Source organism: Dipodomys spectabilis, unplaced genomic scaffold (genome assembly GCF_019054845.1).
Source record: "Dipodomys spectabilis isolate Male_0828 unplaced genomic scaffold, ASM1905484v1 ptg000544l, whole genome shotgun sequence".
Classification (NCBI taxonomy): Eukaryota; Metazoa; Chordata; class Mammalia; order Rodentia; family Heteromyidae; genus Dipodomys; species Dipodomys spectabilis.
In genome coordinates, this window is record NW_024871221.1 from 599,554 (window position 1) to 625,177 (window position 25,624).

At 57.2% G+C, this 25,624-nt stretch overlaps 1 protein-coding gene across 2 annotated transcripts in view; it reads right to left on the reverse strand.

Moving 5' to 3' along the window:
* Ano1 (anoctamin 1) overlaps window positions 1-25,624 on the reverse strand; it is an 83,203-nt gene that overhangs the window by 53,562 nt on the left and 4,017 nt on the right. For both annotated transcript variants that reach the window (XM_042670383.1, XM_042670382.1), the window contains exons 2-4: window positions 20,055-20,387; window positions 1,794-1,892; window positions 1,025-1,176 (exon numbers count right to left, since the gene is read on the reverse strand). In XM_042670383.1, coding sequence (XP_042526317.1) covers window positions 1,025-1,176; window positions 1,794-1,892; window positions 20,055-20,387 — 584 coding nt within the window. The remainder of the gene's footprint in view (window positions 1-1,024; window positions 1,177-1,793; window positions 1,893-20,054; window positions 20,388-25,624) is intronic.

A 25,624-nucleotide genomic window follows, 5' to 3' on the forward strand; every position in this document is an offset into this window, starting at 1 on the left:
TGCCTCCTGATCAGCGGTATTCCTTGCCCGGGTCCCCCCAACTTCTCCACAGGCAGTGGGTAGACCCCGCTTGGTGCCCTGGGGACCAGCTCGCACCATTCTAGCATAACACGGTGCCAGTTTAGAAAACAACCACCCTGGAGCAGCCACGTTGGTGTGGGGATGTGGGGAGGGGGCCCTCACAAGTCCTGTCAGCACCTCCCAAGGGAAGGGCGAGGTTTGGGACACCTCCCCCGACCCCCAAGTGCCTCGGGCCTGGGGATTTGCAGGGCAGAAGTCTAAGCTCTGGGCTCACCATCCCCACGGTACGCCCCGGCCCTTTGTGCCCACCTCTGCCCGGTGAGGCCCCGTGACCCAGGTAGCTGCGCCTTGGGAGCAGGGAGAATGGAAGGTTCCCAAATAGGCTGGGCACTGCCAGGCAACCAGCTGCTGCTGCAGGCCCCTGGGCCCTCGGGGTCCTGTGGGGAGCCGCTGGCTGGGGAGTGCCCGGGTGCTGTCTGGTGATTACCCGGTGAGGAGGCGCAGCTGGTTGGGGAGGCCCAGCTCTCCACCCTGGGGGCCTGGGCTCATGGAGTTCTTGGGTGCCGCTGAGCTGGACAGGCCCCTGCGCGCCTCCATTTCCCCACAAGCAGGGCCTTAAATCCGTTTCCTCAGCCTCCTCAGAGCTCAACAACTACACAGCTCTTGCAAGAGCCGCAATCCACCCACTCCTTTTGTTATTGTTCGGTTTGGTGTGGGTTTTGTGCTAGTACTGGGGCTCGAACTCAGGATCGCCCACTGTCTCTTGCTCAAGGCTGGTACTCTACCGCTTGAGCCACAGCTCCACTTCTGAAATTTTGGTGGCTAATTGGAGATGAGAGTCTGGCTTTGAATGGCTACCCTCAGATCTCAGCCTTCCAAGTAGCTGGGATTACAGGTATGAGCCACAGGGCCCAGCTTCCCCTCCTTTGGAAGGGATGGAGAATCCGCCTGAGTTTCTCCTGATGGAGCGTGAAGTCTGTAAGGGGCAGGGAGGGCCACTCACAGGTGCTGCTTCTCCCGGGAGAAGGGGTAGGACAGCCTCTTGGTGGTCTGCGGCCGGTGCTCAGGCACCCTGGGCTGGATAGGATCTGTGATCTTCTGCAGCACGGAGCTGAGGGTCTTCAGAAGGCCGCGGGTCTCGCTGATGTGATACATCTGTGGGCGGCATGGGGTGGGGGAGGGGTGTGCGTCGCTCTGCTAGCCCAGCCTGCCCCTCCCCCGTGCCCCCCTCCCTGCATTTCAGGAGATCCTCCCCCAGAGCTCAATAACACATTCTAGAAAACATTCCCAAACTTTGCTTTTTGTTTCTAAAGGTTTCCAAGTGCTTCCAGTGACTTAGCTGCAGCCAGCCCCATTCCTCCACTTATAAGCAAGCTCAGCGGCCCCATCAAACTGCTTCTTGGCCATAAAGTTCTGACCAATTAAGAGGAAAAATCCCAGCAAGCCAGGACATGTAATTAAATTAAATCTGATAAATGAGCTGAGACCCCACAGGCATCAAAGAACCAGGGCTCGGCGCTGAGTTGGATTTGTATGGACAGGACATGCCTGGGCCAGCTAGAGACGCTCTCCGGCCTGGACTTTCTCCCGGTGGGATCTGGTCTGGGGTCTCTAAAGACCACCCAGGGCTGGGTCATGTCCCCCTGGCCGGGACAGAGAGCGGGGGGGGGGTGGGGGGGGGACCTGTGTCTGAGTTCCCTCAACGTGGAAGCTCTTGCTGCCAGCTTTGCCCACGGTGGTCCTGGGCCGTGCAGACTCGCGTCACCACTAACCTTCCTCGTGGGCATCTTCAGCTTCAAAAACTCGGCCTCTCGGCAGAGCACGCCCCAGGGCGCGTGGATCTTCACAAAGCCAACTCCAGGGATTTTAGTCTAGAGAGAGGAAACCAATTCAGCGTCAGGGGCGCTGTGTGCTGAAGGACATTTTACCTGTGGCTTCAGCTGCAGCCTGGTGGGCAGCTGCTGTCTGAGCTGGCACCCTGCCTGCTGCAGGCCCCCGGGTGCTCGGGGCCCACCCTGGTGAGGTCAGGTCCACCCTCTGCCAGCTGGGTTCCCTGTGTCTTATAATTGTGTGTGTGTGTGTGTGCAAGTCCTGGGGCTTGAACTCAAGGCCTGTGCTGTCTCTGAGCTTTTTTGTTTAAGGCTAGTGCTCTACCACATGAGCTACTTCCAGCATTTTGGCAGTTAACTGAAGATGAGAGTCTCACAGGCTTTCTTGCCTGGGCTGGCTTTGAACTGTGATCCTCAGATCTCAGCCTCCAGAGCAGCTAGGATTGCCAGCGTGAGCCACTGGCACCCGGCTACCATTGTTATTCTTAACGTGGGCAGTAGCCTAGCGCAAGGGCTCAAGGGCAGGAAGCATCCAAGAACCGTTCCCTCCCGCTGCTGTGAGCTTGGACAGAGCGCTTCTGTCCTGACAGAATCACACAGAGGGCCACTGAGGCAGCCCAAGAGAAGGCTCTGGAAGGACTCTTGCCAGGGATGGCAGCTCCAGCCCACAAGTTAGCTACTTCATGGGCAGAGATTGGGGGTTCAAGGCAGCCTGGTTAAAAAAGTTCACCAGTCTCCATTTCCACCAATGGCCAAGTGTTGTGGCACACACCTGCCATCCCAGCAACAAAGGGACAGGCAGGAGGATCCCAGTCCAGGTCAGCCTGGGCATAAAGCGGGACCCTATCTTGAAAATAACAGAAACAGAGGTTGGCGGAGTTGCTCAGTGGTTGAGCCCCTGTTTATCAAGTCTAAGGTCCTGAGTTCAAGCACCAGCAAGCCAAAAAGAAAAAACAAAGGCACTTCAGGAGGTTCCACGCCAAGACTTACCTAAGGAGGGGTCCTCCCCACACCAGGCCCGTTTCCTGCTTCTCTTGCCCTTCCATGGCCTACCCCATTCTCTCAGGCTGGCCTCCCTCTCCCTGTCCTGTCCCATAGCACTGGCCACTGTGGCGCCTGACCACAGACATCCCCCCCCCCCCCACCGTGTATCTAACTAGCAGTGTGTTGAGCCCTGTCTCGGAGCTCCGCTGACAGCAGGGGAGGGTGACAGGTACTGTCAGGCATGGGGGGGGGGGGCACTCTCTCTGGGGGTGGGGGGGGGGAGGGAAGGTCTTTCCCTCTTATTCTGGCTCCCAGGGAAGTGCTCCTCCACCGCGCCAGCCTCTGCCTCCTTTCCTGTCTCTGTGTGTCTTTCTTCCTACTGAAGGTTGGGCTCACCTAAATCCAGGATGACCCCACCCAGAAGTGCTTAGCCCAGGGCCTCCTGCCAGTCCCCATGCGCCTGGCTTTAGAGGCTCCCCTCAGCCTACTGCACCGGGGAAACAGGCTTTGAAGGGGTGCCAAACAGGACTGGACTTTGCAGGCTCTGGGTGGGAGGGTGCAGGTTCAGGGGGTGTCTTGGGGGAGACTGAAGCCCAAGGCGGGGGGGGGGGGCACCAGAACAGAGTGGGCAGCCCAGCGGCTCAGGAGACCGAGGCCCAGCAACTCCTGCTCATCAGAGGCAGGTGGAGAAGGCCCTGCTCCTGGGTGACCCCACAAGTGCCCCACAACCCCACCCCGGGCTCCGTTCCCTCATCTGTGGGGCAGGCACCCCAAGACCCAGTTCACAGGACACCGGACCCCTGCTGCCCTTAGCAGCCCTGGCCCCGGATGCCAGGAGGTCGGAGCAAGGGCCTGAGCCCAGGCTGCCTTTCTGTGACTACAGGCAGCCAAGACCACGCCTGCTTTGGCCAGCCAGCCCGGGAGGGTCCGCCGCCCTGTGACTCACAGGCTGACGTGATGGGACACCCCTGAGTGGGCGGGGGGGGGGGGCGCCCATGTGTGGTGGAGCCGGGCTTTTCCTGTGACAGATCCAGGTTTATTTCTGTGTACTGCTCAACCCTCATGCAGAGACCCAAAATACTTTCTTCCGAGTCCACGGGGACCTCTGTCCACGAAGGCCTCCCTGGGAAACAGGCCCCCCTCCTTCCCCCTCTCCCCATCCCCCTGTTTACGTGAGCCGCGGGGTCTCTCCCAGGGAAACAGCTGGTGAGGTTTGGGAACAGGGTCATGGGACCGGCCCAGCCAAAACACACCAGGCTCTTCAAAAGCGTGGTACCCAGGCTGACCACAGCCGCCCACAGCAGGAAGACAGCGCTGTCCCTGGAGCCCGGCCAGAGGAGGTGGGGGAAGGGAGCTGGGCGGGGGTCCACGTGGGTGCCCGGCCCAGTGCGTTTAAATCTCCATTACTTCTTTTTCTCTCCCACCCTCTCTCCCTCCCTTTCTTCCTTTCCTTCTCTCTTTCTGGCAGCACTAGGGATCACACTCATGCCTGTGAGGCCCGCTGCCCCGTTCAGGCAGGATCCTGCGTTTTTACCCAGGCTGCTCTGGACCACAGCTGTCCTGCCTGTGCGTCCTGTCACCACGCCCGGCTGATGTGTTAAGATGGGGTCCTGCTCACTCTGTGCCCTGCTTGGCTGTGAACTGCGATTCTCAAGCGGCTGGTCTGACAGACATGTACCCTGCTGCCAGGGCCCTAAAGCTCCATGCTGAGTCCTACATAGAAGGGCTCGCCTCCTCAGAACTGTTTCTGGTACTTTCCTTCAGAAAGAGGAAACCCATAAACAGAAGTGACAAATTTCTTGGGTGGCCAAGAACAGCGATGATGGTTTTACCCCCCACTGCCCCGGAGAGGCCGGGGTCACGGCAGACCCCGGGTCTGGCTGGTCCTTGGGCACGGCCAGCAGCCGCTGCCCTGCTCTGCGGGCGCCGGTCCAGCCTGGGTGAGCGAGCGGCTCCTATCTGCTGTGTCGTGTCTCAGGAGAGCTCACGGGCTCCGGCTCTCACTGTGAATGCTGGTCTGTCCACACCGCTTCCATCCAAGGCAGGACCCTCGGGGCAGCCCTCCACAGAGCAAGGCCGGTGAAGGACGCCGGACACGCAGAGCAGGAGTGGCAGGGTGGGGCAAGGAGCCGGGGCTGCACGCAGGCCACGCCGACAAAACGCAGACCAGGGTCTTCCCCACTGTCATCAGAACGGCCTGGCAGCTTGGGCTCCTGGGAGGGCTGGGGGAGGGATGCGGGAGGTTCGCTGCTGAAGGAGGGAGGAGAGGGAGGAGGAGGAAGAAGGGGAAGAAGGGGAGGGAGAGGAGGAAGGGGGAAGAGGGGGAAGAAGAGGAGGGAGAGGAGGAGGAGGAGGAAGAAGAAGGGGAAGAAGAGGCGGGAGAGGAGGAGGAGGAGGAAGAGGGGGAAGAAGAGGAGGGAGAGGAGGAGGAGGAGGAAGAGGGGAAGAAGGGGAGGGAGAGGAGAGGAGGAGGAGGAAGAGGGGGAAGAAGAGGAGGGAGAAGAGGAGGAGGAGGGGAAATGGAGGAGGAGGAAGAAAGAAGAGGGGGGAGGAAGAGGAGGGGAAATGGAGGGGGAAGAGGAAGAAAAAAGAGGAAGGGGGAAGAGAGGGAGGGGAAGGGGGAGGAGATGGATGGGGAAGGGGAGGAGAGGAAGGAGAAGGGGGAGGAGAGGGAGGGGAAGGGGGCAAAGAAGGGGAGAAAGAGAGAAGAGGAGGGAGGAAGAAGGGGTGTGTGAGATGCTCCAGGTCCATCCCAGGCAGGACTGGAGAGCCTCCCCATGGAGCTGGACCCCGGGGATGGCTTTAGTGACCTTCCAGGGAGCAGCTTGGTCCTGGGGCCTCAGGGCGCGGGGTCCGGTGGGAGGCCTGGGGAGCTGGACGGGCACGCTGAGGGAGCGTGTCTACACGCCAGTGTCTCCTGCCTCCCACGGGGGTTCCCCTGTGCTCGGGGCGGAGGGAAGGGGAAGAGACGAGAGGAAGAGGAAGAAACGGAGAGGAAGAGGAAGAGCCGGAGAGGAAGAGGAAGAGACGAGAGGAAGAAGGAGACGGAGAGGGAAGAGGAAGAGATGAGAGGGAAGAGGAAGAGACGAGAGGAAGAGGAAGAGACGAGAGGAAGAGGAAGAGACGAGCAGGAAGAGACGAGAGGGAAGAGGAAGAGCCGGAGAGGGAAGAAGAAGTGACGGAGAGGAAGAGACGGAGAGGGAAGAGGAAGAGACGAGAGGAAGAGGAAGAGACGAGCAGGAAGAGACGAGAGGGAAGAGGAAGAGACGAGAGGAAGAGGAAGAGATGGAGAGGGAAGAGGAAGAGACGAGAGGGAAGAGGAAGTGACGGAGAGGGAAGAGGAAGAGCCGGAGAGGAAGAGGAAGAGACGAGAGAGAAGAGGAAGAGACGGAGAGGGAAGAGGAAGTGACGGAGAGGAAGAGGAAGAGATGGAGAGGAAGAGGAAGAGATGAGAGAGAAGAGGAAGAGATGGAGAGGGAAGAGGAAGAGGAAGAGATGGAGAGGGAAGAGGAAGAGACGGAGAGGGAAGAGGAAGAGACGAGAGGGAAGAGGAAGAGACGAGAGGGAAGAGGAAGAGATGAGAGGGAAGAGGAAGAGACGAGAGGAAGAGGAAGAGATGAGAGGAAGAGGAAGAGATGGAGAGGAAGAGGAAGAGACGAGAGGGAAGAGGAAGAGACGGAGAGGGAAGAGGAAGTGACGGAGAGGAAGAGGAAGAGACGGAGAGGGAAGAGGAAGAGACGGAGAGGGAAGAGGAAGAGATGGAGAGGGAAGAGGAAGAGATGAGAGGAAGAGGAAGAGATGGAGAGGGAAGAGGAAGAGATGGAGAGGGAAGAGGAAGAGACGGAGAGGGAAGAGGAAGAGACGAGAGGGAAGAGGAAGAGATGGAGAGGGAAGAGGAAGAGATGAGAGGAAGAGGAAGAGATGAGAGGAAGAGACGAGAGGGAAGAGGAAGAGACGAGAGGGAAGAGGAAGAGACGAGAGGGAAGAGGAAGAGACGAGAGGAAGAGGAAGAGATGGAGAGGAAGAGGAAGAGATGGAGAGGGAAGAGGAAGAGATGAGAGGAAGAGGAAGAGATGGAGAGGGAAGAGGAAGAGATGAGAGGAAGAGGAAGAGATGGAGAGGGAAGAGGAAGAGATGGAGAGGAAGAGACGAGAGGGAAGAGGAAGAGACGAGAGGGAAGAGGAAGAGATGAGAGGAAGAGGAAGAGATGGAGAGGGAAGAGGAAGAGACGGAGAGGGAAGAGGAAGAGACGAGAGGGAAGAGGAAGAGATGGAGAGGGAAGAGGAAGAGACGAGAAGGAAGAGGAAGAGATGGAGAGGGAAGAGGAAGAGATGAGAGGAAGAGGAAGAGATGAGAGGGAAGAGGAAGAGACGAGAGGGAAGAGGAAGAGACGGAGAGGGAAGAGGAAGAGACGAGAGGGAAGAGGAAGAGACGAGAGGGAAGAGGAAGAGACGGAGAGGAAGAGGAAGAGACGAGAGGGAAGAGGAAGAGACGGAGAGGGAAGAGGAAGAGACGGAGAGGGAAGAGGAAGAGACGGAGAGGGAAGAGGAAGAGATGAGAGGGAAGAGGAAGAGACGGAGAGGAAGAGGAAGAGATGAGAGGAAGAGGAAGAGATGGAGAGGGAAGAGGAAGAGATGGAGAGGGAAGAGGAAGAGACGGAGAGGGAAGAGGAAGAGATGAGAGGAAGAGGAAGAGATGGAGAGGGAAGAGGAAGAGATGGAGAGGGAAGAGGAAGAGACGGAGAGGGAAGAGGAAGAGATGAGAGGAAGAGGAAGAGATGGAGAGGGAAGAGGAAGAGGAAGAGATGGAGAGGGAAGAGGAAGAGATGAGAGGGAAGAGGAAGAGATGGAGAGGGAAGAGGAAGTGACGGAGAGGAAGAGGAAGAGATGGAGAGGGAAGAGGAAGAGACGGAGAGGGAAGAGGAAGAGACGGAGAGGGAAGAGGAAGAGACGGAGAGGGAAGAGGAAGAGATGGAGAGGGAAGAGGAAGAGATGAGAGGGAAGAGGAAGAGACGAGAGGGAAGAGGAAGAGATGAGAGGAAGAGGAAGAGATGGAGAGGGAAGAGGAAGAGATGGAGAGGGAAGAGGAAGAGACGAGAGGGAAGAGGAAGAGATGAGAGGAAGAGGAAGAGATGGAGAGGGAAGAGGAAGAGATGGAGAGGGAAGAGGAAGAGACGGAGAGGGAAGAGGAAGAGACGGAGAGGGAAGAGGAAGAGACGAGAGGGAAGAGGAAGAGATGGAGAGGGAAGAGGAAGAGATGAGAGGGAAGAGGAAGAGACGAGAGGGAAGAGGAAGAGATGAGAGGAAGAGGAAGAGATGGAGAGGGAAGAGGAAGAGATGGAGAGGGAAGAGGAAGAGACGAGAGGGAAGAGGAAGAGACGGAGAGGGAAGAGGAAGAGACGGAGAGGGAAGAGGAAGAGATGGAGAGGGAAGAGGAAGAGATGAGAGGGAAGAGGAAGAGACGAGAGGGAAGAGGAAGAGATGAGAGGAAGAGGAAGAGATGGAGAGGGAAGAGGAAGAGATGGAGAGGGAAGAGGAAGAGACGAGAGGGAAGAGGAAGAGATGAGAGGAAGAGGAAGAGATGGAGAGGGAAGAGGAAGAGATGGAGAGGGAAGAGGAAGAGACGGAGAGGGAAGAGGAAGAGACGGAGAGGGAAGAGGAAGAGACGAGAGGGAAGAGGAAGAGATGGAGAGGGAAGAGGAAGAGATGAGAGGAAGAGGAAGAGACGAGAGGGAAGAGGAAGAGATGGAGAGGAAGAGGAAGAGATGAGAGGAAGAGACGAGAGGGAAGAGGAAGAGACGAGAGGGAAGAGGAAGAGACGAGAGGGAAGAGGAAGAGACGGAGAGGAAGAGGAAGAGATGAGAGGGAAGAGGAAGAGATGAGAGGGAAGAGGAAGAGACGAGAGGGAAAAGGAAGAGACGAGAGGGAAGAGGAAGAGACGGAGAGGAAGAGGAAGAGATGGAGAGGAAGAGACGAGAGGGAAGAGGAAGAGACGAGAGGGAAGAGGAAGAGACGAGAGGGAAAAGGAAGAGACGAGAGGGAAGAGGAAGAGACGGAGAGGAAAGAGGAAGAGACGGAGAGGGAAGAGGAAGAGATGAGAGGAAGAGGAAGAGACGGAGAGGGAAGAGGAAGAGATGAGAGGAAGAGGAAGAGATGGAGAGGGAAGAGGAAGAGATGAGAGGGAAGAGGAAGAGACGAGAGGAAGAGGAAGAGACGAGAGGGAAGAGGAAGAGATGAGAGGAAGAGGAAGAGACAGAGAGGGAAGAGGAAGAGACGGAGAGGGAAGAGGAAGAGACGAGAGGAAGAGGAAGAGACGGAGAGGGAAGAGGAAGAGACGAGAGGGAAGAGGAAGAGACGAGAGGGAAGAGGAAGAGATGAGAGGAAGAGGAAGAGACAGAGAGGGAAGAGGAAGAGACGAGAGGGAAGAGGAAGTGATGGAGAGGGAAGAGGAAGAGACGAGAGGGAAGAGGAAGAGATGAGAGGAAGAGGAAGAGACAGAGAGGGAAGAGGAAGAGACGGAGAGGGAAGAGGAAGAGACGAGAGGGAAGAGGAAGTGATGGAGAGGGAAGAGGAAGAGACGAGAGGGAAGAGGAAGAGATGGAGAGGGAAGAGGAAGAGACGAGAGGAAGAGGAAGAGACAGAGAGGGAAGAGGAAGAGATGGAGAGGAAGAGGAAGAGACGGAGAGGGAAGAGGAAGAGACGGAGAGGGAAGAGGAAGAGACGGAGAGGAAGAGGAAGAGACGAGAAGGAAGAGGAAGAGATGGAGAGGAAGAGGAAGAGATGGAGAGGGAAGAGGAAGAGATGGAGAGGGAAGAGGAAGAGACGGAGAGGGAAGAGGAAGAGACGGAGAGGGAAGAGGAAGAGACGAGAGGGAAGAGGAAGAGATGAGAGGGAAGAGGAAGAGACGGAGAGGAAAGAGGAAGAGACGGAGAGGGAAGAGGAAGAGATGGAGAGGAAGAGGAAGAGATGGAGAGGGAAGAGGAAGAGATGGAGAGGGAAGAGGAAGAGACGAGAGGGAAGAGGAAGAGACGGAGAGGGAAGAGGAAGAGATGGAGAGGGAAGAGGAAGAGATGGAGAGGGAAGAGGAAGAGATGGAGAGGGAAGAGGAAGAGACGAGAGGGAAGAGGAAGAGACGGAGAGGAAGAGGAAGAGATGGACAGGAAGAGGAAGAGACGAGAGGGAAGAGGAAGAGATGAGAGGGAAGAGGAAGAGACGGAGAGGAAAGAGGAAGAGACGGAGAGGGAAGAGGAAGAGATGGAGAGGAAGAGGAAGAGATGGAGAGGGAAGAGGAAGAGATGGAGAGGGAAGAGGAAGAGACGAGAGGGAAGAGGAAGAGACGGAGAGGGAAGAGGAAGAGATGGAGAGGGAAGAGGAAGAGATGGAGAGGGAAGAGGAAGAGACGGAGAGGGAAGAGGAAGAGACGAGAGGGAAGAGGAAGAGATGAGAGGGAAGAGGAAGAGACGAGAGGGAAGAGGAAGAGATGAGAGGGAAGAGGAAGAGATGAGAGGAAGAGGAAGAGACGGAGAGGGAAGAGGAAGAGACGAGAGGGAAGAGGAAGAGACGGAGAGGGAAGAGGAAGAGACGGAGAGGGAAGAGGAAGAGACGGAGAGGGAAGAGGAAGAGATGGAGAGGGAAGAGGAAGAGACGAGAGGGAAGAGGAAGAGACGGAGAGGAAGAGGAAGAGATGGACAGGAAGAGGAAGAGACGAGAGGGAAGAGGAAGAGATGGAGAGGAAGAGACGAGAGGGAAGAGGAAGAGATGAGAGGGAAGAGGAAGAGACGAGAGGGAAGAGGAAGAGATGAGAGGGAAGAGGAAGAGATGGAGAGGGAAGAGGAAGAGACGAGAGGGAAGAGGAAGAGATGAGAGGGAAGAGGAAGAGATGAGAGGGAAGAGGAAGAGATGAGAGGAAGAGGAAGAGACGAGAGGAAAGAGGAAGAGACGGAGAGGCAGAGGAAGAGACGGAGAGGGAAGAGGAAGAGATGGAGAGGAAGAGGAAGAGATGGAGAGGGAAGAGGAAGAGACGAGAGGGAAGAGGAAGAGACGGAGAGGAAGAGGAAGAGATGGACAGGAAGAGGAAGAGACGAGAGGGAAGAGGAAGAGATGGAGAGGAAGAGGAAGAGATGGAGAGGAAGAGGAAGAGATGGAGAGGGAAGAGGAAGAGACGAGAGGGAAGAGGAAGAGACGAGAGGGAAGAGGAAGAGACGGAGAGGGAAGAGGAAGAGACGGAGAGGGAAGAGGAAGAGACGGAGAGGGAAGAGGAAGAGACGGAGAGGGAAGAGGAAGAGATGAGAGGGAAGAGGAAGAGACGAGAGGGAAGAGGAAGAGATGGAGAGGAAGAGGAAGAGATGGAGAGGGAAGAGGAAGAGACGAGAGGGAAGAGGAAGAGACGGAGAGGGAAGAGGAAGAGATGAGAGGAAGAGGAAGAGACGAGAGGGAAGAGGAAGAGACGGAGAGGGAAGAGGAAGAGATGGAGAGGAAGAGGAAGAGATGGAGAGGGAAGAGGAAGAGACGAGAGGGAAGAGGAAGAGACGGAGAGGAAGAGGAAGAGATGGACAGGAAGAGGAAGAGACGAGAGGGAAGAGGAAGAGATGGAGAGGAAGAGACGAGAGGGAAGAGGAAGAGACGAGAGGGAAGAGGAAGAGACGGAGAGGGAAGAGGAAGAGACGGAGAGGGAAGAGGAAGAGACGGAGAGGGAAGAGGAAGAGATGAGAGGGAAGAGGAAGAGACGAGAGGGAAGAGGAAGAGACGAGAGGGAAGAGGAAGAGATGAGAGGAAGAGGAAGAGACGAGAGGGAAGAGGAAGAGACGAGAGGGAAGAGGAAGAGATGAGAGGGAAGAGGAAGAGACGAGAGGGAAGAGGAAGAGATGAGAGGAAGAGGAAGAGATGAGAGGAAAGAGGAAGAGACGGAGAGGCAGAGGAAGAGACGGAGAGGGAAGAGGAAGAGATGGAGAGGAAGAGGAAGAGATGGAGAGGGAAGAGGAAGAGACGAGAGGGAAGAGGAAGAGACGGAGAGGAAGAGGAAGAGATGGACAGGAAGAGGAAGAGACGAGAGGGAAGAGGAAGAGATGGAGAGGAAGAGACGAGAGGGAAGAGGAAGAGATGAGAGGGAAGAGGAAGAGACGAGAGGGAAGAGGAAGAGACGAGAGGGAAGAGGAAGAGACGGAGAGGAAGAGGAAGAGATGGACAGGAAGAGGAAGAGACGAGAGGGAAGAGGAAGAGATGGAGAGGAAGAGACGAGAGGGAAGAGGAAGAGACGAGAGGGAAGAGGAAGAGACGGAGAGGGAAGAGGAAGAGACGGAGAGGGAAGAGGAAGAGACGGAGAGGGAAGAGGAAGAGATGAGAGGGAAGAGGAAGAGACGAGAGGGAAGAGGAAGAGACGAGAGGGAAGAGGAAGAGATGAGAGGGAAGAGGAAGAGACGAGAGGGAAGAGGAAGAGACGAGAGGGAAGAGGAAGAGATGAGAGGGAAGAGGAAGAGATGGAGAGGAAGAGACGGAGAGGAAGAGGAAGAGATGAGAGGGAAGAGGAAGAGACGGAGAGGGAAGAGGAAGAGACGAGAGGAAGAGGAAGAGACGGAGAGGAAGAGGAAGAGACGAGAGGGAAGAGGAAGAGATGAGAGGAAGAGGAAGAGATGAGAGGGAAGAGGAAGAGATGGAGAGGGAAGAGGAAGAGACGGAGAGGAAGAGGAAGAGACAGAGAGGGAAGAGGAAGAGACGAGAGGGAAGAGGAAGAGATGAGAGAGAAGAGGAAGAGATGGAGAGGAAGAGACGGAGAGGAAGAGGAAGAGATGAGAGGAAGAGGAAGAGACGAGAGGGAAGAGGAAGAGATGAGAGAGAAGAGGAAGAGATGGAGAGGAAGAGGAAGAGACGGAGAGGGAAGAGGAAGAGATGAGAGGAAGAGGAAGAGACAGAGAGGGAAGAGGAAGAGACGAGAGGGAAGAGGAAGAGATGAGAGAGAAGAGGAAGAGATGGAGAGGAAGAGACGGAGAGGAAGAGGAAGAGATGAGAGGAAGAGGAAGAGACGGAGAGGGAAGAGGAAGAGATGGAGAGGAAGAGACGGAGAGGAAGAGGAAGAGACGAGAGGGAAGAGGAAGAGACGGAGAGGAAGAGGAAGAGATGGCGAGGAAAGAGGAAGAGCCGGAGAGGAAGAGGAAGAGACGAGAGGAAGAGAAAGGAGTGAGGAGGACAGGGAGCCCGAGCAGGGCTGTGCGGGGTGTGGGGTGTGGGGCCTCAGCCGGGGACTGTGGCCCAGGGCAGCCCTTCCTTCAGGCCCTGGGAGCCCCGGTGCTACCCAGAGATGACCAGAACCAGGCCACCAGCCGTGAGCGCAGCCCAGGGATGAGGCAGAAAAGAAGCTGGAAGTTCCAGAGAGAGGAGAGACAGGACCGGGCCTCCCTCGCTGCAGCCCACAAGGCCATGAGATCAAACCCAACCAGCTCTGCCCTCCTCGTGTAAAGAAATAAACCTCCAGGCAGAGAGGTGGACAAAGGACAGGAAATGCTGAAAATCAGATACAGCCAGCCTGGAAAAGAACCAAACAGACTGGAGATTTTTTTTAAAGGCCCTGTAGGATTAGCAAAGGCTTCCGGGGAAACACAGGGCCAACTGGCTGGACCTCAGCTTCCGGGGGGGACACAGGGCCTGTGGGAGGGGGCTGGAGGCTGGGAAGGAGTCCCGAGAGTGGGCGCTACTTTGGGGGCTCTGTCAGTTCCGCCAAAGTGCCACCAACTTCTGCCCCTCCGGCTGACACTCAGGACGTCAACACAGCCTTGAGCAGACAGCACCCATCCCAAGTTCAAAATGAGAGCTTAAAAAGGCAGCTCAAAGTCGGGCGCGGGAAGCTCACACCTGTAGGCTAGCTACTCAAGAGGCGGAGATGAGGAGGATTGTGATTGGAAGCGGGCCGGGACAGACAAGGCGTGGCTCACGTGGTGGAGCCGCAGCTGAGCCAGCAAGCCAAGCGAGGGCCCAGGAGAACAAAAAAGAAGCCCAGCCTTCCCTTGAGTGCTCAGGGAACCCGCGAAGGCCGGACCCCTGCCCTGCCCTCCCCCTGGGCGAGGAAGACCACAGGAGAGGCTTGTTCCACGTGCTGCTCTTCCTGGTCCCAAATGGCCCCCATTAGACCCCCCCTGAGATCAGGGACCCGCCACCCAGTGCCGGAGGCCAGGCCTCAACCCCTGCTCACCCCCACGGCCTCATAAATGGACCTTCCCAGCTCGACTCTTTAGCTGTGAGTTCTAATCCTGCCAGGCTGCCGCTGGTGCCCAGCCCACGGGGCCACGGCCACTGCTGTCCCCTCTGCCCACACACCAGACCCCAGCATTAACTCCCCTACCCCTCCATCACCGCTCACAGGAAGCACACTGCCCCTCCGACTTACAGATAGGGAAACTGAGGCTTGGAGAGACTTGCTCCTTGACCCAGGGAAGGGCAGCGTGAGATGTGAACTCAGCCCCTCAGCCGAGAGGCTGTGCCCCCTCCCCCTGCCTTTGTACCCCTAGCTCTGGCCTGGTGGCAGCACCAGGCCGCAGGCCCCGCTGGGCTCCCCATCCTGGGCCTTAATCCAGTCGGCCAGAATGAGGTCCAGGGCTGAGGCCAGCCAGGGTCCAGCCAGCCTGGCCACACAGCAGGGGGTTCTCCACACTGACCCTGGGACATAAATAACGCCCGGCAGGCTTTGAGGTTGCACTTCAAAAATGCTAATGGGTTTTCTGTTGGCCATAAACGTCTCTGTTCTTTAAATGGGAGCCCTGTAAGCTGACCCCAGAGGGAGAGGAGAGGAGGGAAGAGAGTGGGAGATAAAGAGAGGGAAAGACAGGAGGAGAGCAGACAGAAGAGGGGGAAATAGAGGAAAGGGTCAGAGAAGGGGATGGGGAGAGGGAGGGAGGGAGATGGTGGAAGGGAGAGAGACGCAGAGAGGGGTGGGAAAGAGGGAGAGAGAGAGGAAAGGTCAGAGAGACAAAAGGGAGACACAGAGGGGCTGGGGGAGGGAGGGGTGGGAAGAGCAGAGGAGAGGCAGAGGCAAAGTGAGAGGGGGAGAAAGCGGGTGAAGAGAGGGGGCCCATCCCCTTTCTCAGGACACCGGCTTTTCCCATCAGGCCCTGGGGCCTGGGGCCCTGCCACACTGGGTGCAGGCCGTGCTGCAGGTGGCCCTGTGAGGAGTGCCCAGCCCTTCCCCGCCCGCCCAGGGCCTCTCTTGGGGTGTCTGTGGCCTCCCTCTGAGATAAACCTCTGGATTCTGGGTCTGGACACTCATCTGCAGGTTTTGTGGATTTGGGGGAGTCCTTCTCTGGGGGCTCTCTGGGGTTTCCTTTTTCTTTGTTTTGTTTTTTGGGTCCGGTCGTGGGGCCTGAACTCTGGGCCTGGACGCTGTCCCTCAGCTCTTCAGATCAAGGCGAGCGCTCCATAGCGCCACTTCCGGCTTTTTTCTTTTTGCTTATGTGGTGCTGAGGAATCGAACCCAGGGCCTCGGGCATGCAAGGCAAGCGCTCTACCACTGAGCCACCTTCCCAGCCCTCTGGGGTTTCCTTTTGCCTCAAAGGACAGCCTAGACTCAGGGCAGATGCCCTATAGCCTACATTGGCACAGAGCCCCAGGCACCGGAGTATAGCCTGACTCCAAGGGAGGCTGACGCCACCCCAAGAGCGGCCGCCACCGTGAGCCGCGGCTCTCGGTGCTGCACCTGGGCTCTGCCCCAGGACACGCAGACTCCAGCACAGCCTCAGGCGGGGCGTGGAGATTGGGGTCAGAACAGTGTCCCCCAAGCCAGCGGCTCCAGTCTGGTTCCCCAGGGCCAGCGAGTGTGTCCTTACTTTGGAAACCAGGTCCTCCGGCTGTGGTCACATGCCAGGAACACGGTTGGGGGTTACCGGGGTCACAGAAGGAAGCTTGAAGTTGGCAGCAGAGGGAGCCGGGTGAAGATGGAGGAGAGACGGAGCGGTGGGGCCGCAAGCCAAGGGGCCCGAGCTGAGACGCTGGCAGAAGCAGGACGCAGCCCAGCCCACACCCTGACTCTGTGGTCTCCTGGTCCAGCCTTGAAGCAAGGTTCCCTGCACTGGTGGAGGGGGGGAGGGGTGCTCTGGCTCCGTGCACATTTGTGAACATTTGTGAACACTTTGCAAGCAGCCAGGCAGAGGTGTGGCTCAAGGGGCAGAGCGCTAGCCTTGAGCAAAAGAGCTAAGAGACAGCACCTAGGATCTGAGTTCAAGCCTCAGTATCAGCATCAAAAAGTCCAAAACCAAACTCCACCCAAAATAAAGTGCATCAAAGCCCCAGATTTTGCTCCAACTCCGGTGAGGCCGTGCGGCAGGGGCTGCCCCGTAGCGCGAGCCCAGCCCGGGACCAGGGCTCATCGGCAGAGCCGCTCTCCCCGAATCAAGCGGGGCCCCCCCTCCCCCCGCACACCCTGATCCTGCGCACACCTCTGCGTGCACGCATGTCAGTGTGTGCACAGCCTTGTCACCAGCCCTGCTTCCCCGATCTGACTGAGCAAGCAACAGGGAGCCGGTGGGCGAGGCAATGCGAGAGCTTTACGAATAAACTAAAAAGCAGAGACGTGGGGCCCCCAGCGCCCCTCTCTATCTGTGTCCTTGGATCCCAGGCGTCCTCTCCCGCAGACGCTTTGCAGTCAGCCCCAGGATGGACAGGGCTCGCCCAGAAGTAGCTTGTGTGGAAGGCTAGCTGCTGCTCCCCAGGCAGGGCCCAACTCCCATCTTCCACAGCCAAAAGCTACAGACCAGCAGCCACACCAGCAGAGTCACAGACTGAGCTAACTGTCAGGCAGGCCACACCTGTGATCCAGGACTGCTTTGACAGCCCCGCCCCACCCCATCCCCAATCCCCGACTACCCAGAAGCCAGAGCCTGCTCCCAGGGAAGACGATTTCAGCGCTATCTTCCAATGACTGCCAAGTAATAAATCTCCACCTTTCACCACATCTTTTTGTTTAGCATGAGGAAGCGAGTGGCCAGACCTAACTTGGGACTCCTGGACTTTGGGCCTGGGGTCTAAAAACCTGGTTTTACCACTCCTGACAGCCACTCCGGCAACCACTCACCCTGAGGTGCATTTGGGAGGGAGCGCTCAGGCTTCCCTGGGGCCCTGTAAACCCAGACCCCAGCAGGGAGGTGATACAACTCAGGTGTGGACACTTAGAAAACTTGAACTGTCTTAACTACATATCATATCTTTATTTTTAAAAGGGTTAGATCAACTGCTGAAAAACCTGATTTAGTTCTGGAGCCAAATTATGAATGACATTTTGGGGTCATTTATTGGAAAAATCTAGGTGTGTGTGTGTGTGTGTGTGTGTGCGTGCGTGCGTGCGTGCGCGCGCGTGTGCGCGTGCGTGCGTGTGCATGCGTGCGTGTGTGTGCGCGCGCGCGCGCATGTGCACAGGGGTTGAACTCAGGGCCTCATTCTCTTGCTCGGCTTTTTCACTCGAGGCTGGCACTCTACCACATGAGCCATAGTTCCACAGTCAGCTTTCTGGTAGTTAATTATAGTCTTGTGGATTTGTCTGCCCAGGCTGGCTTTGAACCTTGATCCTCAGATTTCAGCCTCATAGAGTAGCTAGGAATATAGGTGTGAACCACTGGCATAGAGTTGTTTTTTTTTTTTTTTTTGGTTGTTCCTGGGGCTTGAACTCTGGGCTTGGGCACTGTCCCTCAGCTCTTCAGCTCGAGCTAGCATTCTACAACTTGAGCCACAGTGCCACTTCCTGTTTTCTGGTATATTGGAGTTAAGAGTCTCACGGACTTTCCTGCCCAGGCTGGCTTTGAACCTCGATTCTCAGATCTCAGCCTCCAGAGTAGTTAGGATTACAGGCGTGAGCCACCAGCACTCAGCTTAGATTTTTTTTTTTTGCAACAGTAACTAATGTCATTTTTTTGCTTTTTATTTCAAAGGCATAAAGGGGTTTGGAAAAGATGTTCTGCTATACTGTAGAATGCAGCCAATGAGGATAAGCCTTGCTACAGAATGCCAACCAATGAGGACGAGCCTCGTATGGAATGCCAACCAATGGCAATGGACCACTCAATGGAATGCCAGCCAATGAGGATGAGCCTTGTTACGGAATGCCAACCAATGAGGACAAGCCTCACTATGGAATGCCAGCCAATGAGGCCAAGCCTCGTACAGAATAACAGCCAATGAGGACAAGCCTCGTGTGGAACACAGCCTCACTGGTGCCCGGCTCTGCAGAGGGCACCTCACTGGGGTTACTGGAGGAAACCCAGTGATGTGAATGCCACTGTGTTCTCCATTTCCCAGATGGGGAAACTGAGGCCTCCAGTGCAGAGCGGACAGGTCGAGTCCTGGGGTCTGGCCCGGGACAGTTTGATTGTCCCAGTAGCTGCCAACCTGAACGTTTAAATGTGCCTCAGGAAAGAATATCAGGACTGGAGAGCCCGCAGGAGTGTAGGGTTCCAAGCCACACTGCGGGTGCCTCAGGCCTCCAGCCTCCTTCCTCCAGTGAGGAGCGGCCCAAATCAACTCCGCATAGTAGCCACATTGTTCAAGAAGCTGCAGGGCAGGAACTGCTTTTCTCAAAGTAAGACAGAAAACTGAGAACAATATATACTTGTCTCCGGGCAGCTGCCAGACTCAAGTCTGGGAAATCTGGCCGAGCACTAGTGTCTTGTGCCTACCTACTCAGGAGGCTGAGAACTGAGATTCACGGTTCAAAGCCATCCCAGGCAGGAAAGTCCCAGAGACTACTTTGTTTGCTTATTGGTTGGTTGGTTGGTCATAGGGCTTAAACTCATGGCCTGGGCTGGGCACTGCCAGTAAGCATTATTCATTCAAGGCTAGCACTCTACCACTTTGAACCACATCTCCACTTGCGGTTTTTTTTGGTGGTTAACTGGAGATAAGACTTTTCAGCCTGGCTGGCTTGGGATTGTGATCTTTAGCTCTCAGCCTCCTGAGTAGCTAGGATTACAGGTGTGAACAACTGGTACCTGGGCTCCAGGAGACTCTAACCTCCAATAAACCACCAAAAAACCAGAAGTGGAGGTATAGCTCAAGTGGGAAGGGACACAGCCCTTAGCTTGGGCCTAAGTTTAAGCCCCAGTATTGACATTAAAAAAAAAAAAGTCTGAGCAATCTGCAAATCTTTCTGGGGCCACAGACGTAAACCACCGTGCCCAGCCAGTTTGTTGAGATGGGGTCTCTCTAATTGTTTGCCTGTTTTGACCTCTAACCCCCAATCCCAGCCATGTAAGGCCCCTGGCCTGCCTCCTAGCCGTCCAAGCTTTTTAAAGCCCGCCAGGTGCCTTTAAAACGCCAGTGGGAAGTGAAGTTGGAGACCTCGCGGATGACCAACCTCACGCAGAGCCGGCCCCGAGAGACACTCTGCCCTTCATGCCATCCCGTGACACTGCCAGTTCCCAACGGTTTGTATCCACTTGTTTACAATGAGTCCCCACTTAACTGGCTGTGGGGTGTGAGCACCCCAAAAGCATTCTTGTCACTGAGCCAGCAGCTTCAATGACTTCAAAAACCTAGCGGCTCCCTGTGGGCAAAGTTAACCCAGGGCAGCACTTCACCATTACCCCAACGGTTCCCGACTCCATCGCTTGGTGACTTTTTCTCCCATCCTATATGTGAGCTCTGCTGATTCCCAACTAATCTGGACAGCAGCAGCTCTGCCGGCCAGGGCTCCCTCCCCCTTCCACTCCCTGGGAAGGAAGGGCACACAGCACACAGAGAGGCTAGGACACCAGCCTGGAAGCGCACTGCAACCAATATTTGAAGGTGGCTCCCAGTGAAGCCACCTTCCTGCCCAAGGGGCAAGTGGATGTGTATTCTCAGCCAACAGTTCTCTTAACAGGAATCTGCCCAAAGAGGTTACTCGTGTTTCAGAGCAGGGCCCTGGGGCCCAGGGATCTTCCTCAATTTACAAGAAGGGACCCAGTCATCTAGGAGCCCCGCCCCTTCCAGACATCTGCGTGCTGGGTCCCTCCAACCAGGGCCATCTTCCCAGGCCAGGCCCTGAGCAGAGGCAGGAAGCTGTGACCTGGAGGTCAGAGCCCCAGAGCTGGCTAGCCCTGGCCGCCCCGGGGTGTGACCAGAGAAAGACTGGCTGGGGACTGCCCCGAGCAGTTTGCCAGCGATCTGGACCCCACCTGGAAAACAAGAGTAGCTGCCGCCTGGCCCTTCTCTGAGATCGGAGGGCGCTGGAGGAGCCCCCCCCCAAGCGCTGGCGCTGGCCCACACTCACATCCTCGTCCCTCTCCAGCTCCAGGCCCGCCTCCAGCAGGTTGCCCTCGTACTCCTCCCTGCGGAAGTGCTTGTCGTCTTCGTGGTGGTCCGTGGGGGGCTCAGGGGAGCCCCCGTCCCCGGGGCTCCCCTTGCCGGGCAGGGGCTGGTCCCGCCTGGCGCTGCGGGTCCCCGGAGTGGCGTCATGGTGCTGGACCCGCCTGGCCAGAGGCCTGCTGCCCGATGGCCGCTTGTGATGGTACACCAGGATGTAGTCCACCTTGCGCTTGCCGTCTCTGAAGTACAGGCCATACTTGCACTTGGCGTCAGGGTTCACGGACAAGGAGTTCAGTAGCTAAAGTGACAGGAGAGGAAACAGTCTCTGTGAAGGTGTTTGTGTGGGCCGTGAAGGAGCATGTGCAGATGCAGCCGCCCACTCATTCACCCATCCCCCACCATCAGCCCACCCACCATCCATCCATCATGTATCATCCATCTACCATCCAACCATCCATCCATCCACCCATCCATCCATCCACCCATCCATCCATCCCCCACCATCATCCCACCCACCATCCATCCATCATGTATCATCCATCAACCATCCATCCACCATCTGACCATCCATCCATCCATCCATCCATCCCCCACCATCATCCATCTACCCACCCACCATCCAACCATCCATCCACCCACCCACCATCCATCCATCCACCATCTGACCATCCACCCATCCATCCATCCCCCACCACCATCCCACCCACCATCCATCCATCCACCCATCCATCATGTATCATCCATCCAACCATCCATCCACCATCCACCCATCCATCCATCCACCATCTGACCATCCACCCACCCACCCATCCATCCATCCCCCACCACCATCCCACCCACCATCCATTCATCATGTATCATCCATCAACCATCCATCCACCATCCAACCATCCATCCATCCACCATCCAACCATCCATCCATCCATCACACCATCTACCTACCATCAATCCACCCACCCACCCACCCACCATCTATCCATCATGGATCGTCTACCCATCTACTCACCCATCATCCACAATCCATCCACCCACTCATCAATCCATTCACCCACCCACCCACCCACCATCTATCCATCATGCATCGTCTACCCATCTACCCACCCATCATCCACAATCCATCCATCCACTCATCAATCCACCCACCCACCCACCCACCCACCCACCATCTATCCATCATGCATCGTCTACCCATCTACCCACCCATCATCCACAATCCATCCACCCACTCATCAATCCACCCACCCACCCACCCACCATCTATCCATCATGCATCGTCTACCCATCTACCCACCCATCATCCACAATCCATCCACCCACTCATCTACTCACTCAACAATCACAAAGGAGCACAGACTCACAGGCTCTGCACCCATGGGTTCTGTGTCCATAGTTCTAACTGATCTATGGTAGACAATATTCACTAAGAAACCTTGCTGCCAGGCACCGGTGGCTCATACCTATAATCCTCACTCTCGGGAGGCTGAGATCTGAAGTCTCTTACGAGTCTTGTTTCCAATTAACTATCACTACCACTGCCATCACCACCACCACCAAAGCCAGAAGCAGCACTGTGGCTCAAGGGATAGAGTCCCAACTTGGAGCAAAATGGCTAAGGGACAGCGCCCTGAGTTCAAGCCCCAGTACCAACACACACACACACACACACACACACACACACACACACACACACACACACACACACACACGCCAATACACACACCAACACACATACAACACACACACACCAATACACACCAACACACTCACACACACCAATACACATACCAACACACACACAAGAAGAAAGGAGGAGGAGGAGGAGGAGGCAGTGGCGGTGGCTTGTATCTGAGCTGACCATGTACAAACCTTATCACTATACCCAGTTACAGTGGAACTAGGGTGCCCACAGCCCTTCTGCCTCGCGGGGTGCTCTACCAGCCCCCTGCCGGGGCTGACAGTGGAAACATGTGGATGCGTATGGATGTCAGCAAACCCTACCCCTGCCTTTCGGGTTCCAAGAGGGGCGACTGTGCTGACGAACGTGCCCCGGGCAGAGTGCTGTCCTGGGGGAAGACACCACAGGGGGCTGGGCCTTTTGGAGCCCACATTCTAGAACACGCCTGACGATGCCAAGTGGCACCCTGCTCAGCGGCCTGGCCCGCCTCAGGAACAGCCCAGGCTGGGTTTCAGGGACCCCCCCACCCCTGGAAGGAAGGCTCCTTCCCAACGGCAGACCTCACCCAGCCTTCGACGCCTGGATCCGGCCAGAGGCCCGTCACCAAGCTGTGGGCCAGCTGTCCACGCAGGGGTGAAGATCTGCTGCTGGCTCTGACCAGACCAGAGGGCAGGAGGCCTCAAGGCTGCTGGCTCCCCACGCTGGAGACCCTCGGAGTGACCCCGAGGAGCCCACCCAGGGCTGGGACTACGGGCAGGAAAGCCGCATGCTTCTCCACCTGCTCCTCCTCCTCCCCTAGCTGGGGGCTGCTCCCTAGGTACTGACACCCCTCATCTGCCTGAAGGGAGCAGGGGCCCTCTAGCATCAACTCTCTGGGACAGGGGACTGACCTTGTCTGCCCTGCCTGTTTCCTTACTCATCTGAAGGAATCCAGGAACTACAAGAGGTAGAACTGTGGCAGCGTGGTTTAAAAAGCCAGTGCCAGCCAGGCACTGGTGGCTCAAGTCTGTAATTCTAATTACTTGAGGGGGCAGAGATCTGGAGGATCATGCTTGGTTCTCAAGAACCCCTCTCAACCAATAGCTGGGCAGAGGCATACTCCTGTCACTTCAGTGGCGAGGGCATGCTGAGACTGGGAGAATCTCAGTTCAAGGACAGCCCAGGCAAATAAGTTCCCAGACCCCAACTCAAAAGAAAGAGCTGGGCGTGGTGGTTCATTCCCGTCATCCCAGCTACAGTGGGACACAGAAAGAGAAAGACCACTGTCCGGACTGGCCTAGAGCAATAAGTGTTGGGGACGTGATTCAAGTGGTAGAGTACTTGCCCAGCAAGTACAGAGCCCTGAGTTCAAACTCAGTCCCATCAAAGATGGAAGGAAGGAAGGAAGGAAGGAAGGAAGGAAGGAAGGAAGGAAGGAAGGAAGGAAGGAAGGAAGGAAGGAAGGAAGGAAGGAATGGAGTCTTTACTCATAGAAGCACAATGTGCTACAGTTGTGGCTAAGGCCAAACTTGGATTCCTAGAACTCCTGAAGAACTCTGCTGGTTTTCTGCCCAGGCCAGTCGGCAATAAGGGAAGATGGATGGAGCCGTGCTGGACATAGCCTAGATGCAGCCCGATGGCCAGCTGGCCCCGATCTGGCATCGGCCCCACCTGACCAATCTGCTGTTCCTCCCAGGGTCCTGCAACTGCACAGATACTACCCACCCCCACTCAGCCCTGAAAGTGAAGGCTGGGGCAGGACCCCAAATCCTTGTGGCCAGCTGAGAGCCGCCCATCCCTCTCTGCTCAGTGGTCAGGCTTCTCCTCCTCCAGGAAGCCTTCCCTGACTGTGCCCGGACAGACCCTGAAGCTTGTGTGTAGAATCAAGCCTGCCTCGGGCTGGGTGCAGCCCAGCCTGTTTCCCAGTGCACACAGCCCTGCCTGGGCCAGGACCAGCCTGCGGGGCTCTGCTCCTCTCCCTGGGTGCTTCCCGCTCCCTCCAGGTCGTCCCTGCCCCTCAGCTGACCATCCACATCCCCCACCGCTCTAGAAGGGTCCATGAGTCCCTTACGGAACTCAGACTCCGCCAGCCCCTAGTCCAAGGATGGCCCAGACCTGGCCTTGGCCCCCTGCCCCACATCTGCAGCCGCTTGCGAGGTGAAGGCAAGAGGCCTGTAAATTCGAGGCCAGCCTGGCAGAGTTAGGGAGACCCTGTCTCAAGAACAAAAGAAAAACGAAAGGCCGGGGGTGGGGCTGAGTGGCAGAGCTCTTGCTTAGTAATGGTTCCCCGGATGGCAGAGGCAAGGGAAGCAGCACGCAGGCTCCCCTCCCAGGGCTGGGGTGGAGGAAGCGGGCGGGCTATGGGCTGATGGGGGGGGGGGAACGGAGGCCTCCCTCCGTATACAGCAGCGGGGGGGGGAGGGGGGGGAGAGGGGGCACTGCTCTGCTCCTGTGGGCGGGACAGGGGAGTCAGGAGAGAAGGGACTCGGGACAGTGCCCGGTGGCCAGGCCTGAACTCCTACTTTCCTGCTCACGGTGGGGTCACTCGCCTGGCCTCCTGTGTCCACAGCCCCGGGATGTTACGATGTTACGTCCTGGAGCCGCTCTGCCTGCAGCTGGGCAGGGCCTGCGTGGTGAGCGAGGCTGGCGGGGGCAGGAAGTGTTCTATCAACATGCCTTCAAGGGGCCTGGACACGGAGCAGATGTGGTCCAGGCTGCTCCGTGATCTCCCTGTGAATCTTCGGGTCCTGACAGGCCAGGACCATGGCCATGGGCACAGCCGGCCCTGGCGGGGCCCAGGCAGCACAGGGCAGAGCCGGCTCCTGAGTACAGTACTCAACGGAGCGTTCATGGGAGACCCCGGCTCTCAGGTCCCACCTTTGTGCCCGCAGAGACTAACAGGCAAGAAGACCTTTTCATGGGGGCCCTAAGCCAGGCCTCAGGTTTGCCCCCCACACTCAAAGTACTCAGAACAGCAAACTGGGAGTGTGTGTGTGTGTGTGTGTGTGTGTGTGTCCTGGAGCTGGTGCTCTACCACTTGAACCACCACTCTACTTGTGGCTCTTTTGTAGTTCATTGGCGATAAGAATCTCACAGCCTTTCCCGCCTGGACTGGCTTCAAACTGTGATCCTCGGATCTCAGCCTCCTGAGCGTGGGTGACAGGGGTGAGCCCCTGGCTCCCAGCTCTACTCAACCTCTCGAGCCCCACCCGCAGCCCTTTCTTTGTGCATTTTGTCTTCCAGACAGAATCACCAGCTCCCCCAGCCTCAGCCTTTGGATTAGCAGGGATTACAGCTGAGTGGCACTGTGCCCGGCTGGAGTGTCGCACTTTCTCGCTATGGGAAGCTGCCCAGTGAGTGGCCCCTGTCCCCCAGCTCCTGGCTGATGCCAGCCCCGCTCTGCATTAGGTGCTGGAGGCTCCTGGGCCACAGGGGGCAGGTGAGGGCCCGCTGGAGGGAGGGTCTGGGGCAGCGGCGGGACACAGGCTTGGGGTAGTAGGCCCACTGCCAACCCGACACTTGGTTCTGGTGCAGCTCCAAGGCATGGGGGCACTCGGGTCCCTGGGAGGCGGGATGGGGAGCCTCCTGCCAGGAGGATTAGCCAGGCTGGGCAGGGGCAGATCCAAAAAACGTGGCAGGGCCCAGCGCCGGGGCATTCCGCTGCCCCGTCTCCCACCCCAGGCCCAAGGGCGGGCACTGCTCTCGCTGGGCACCCCAGAAGGTCAGAGAAGTGCAGAGTCACGGTGAGCTGGCGGCTCACCCCGCACCGTGGGGCAGGAGAGCCAGGCCCCAGGCAGACCTGGCGTGGGAGTGGGCCGCGCCCGACAGGGCTGGAGGGCGGAGGGGGCGGCCAGCCTGGGCATGCAGCCTTTGGGGGGCCA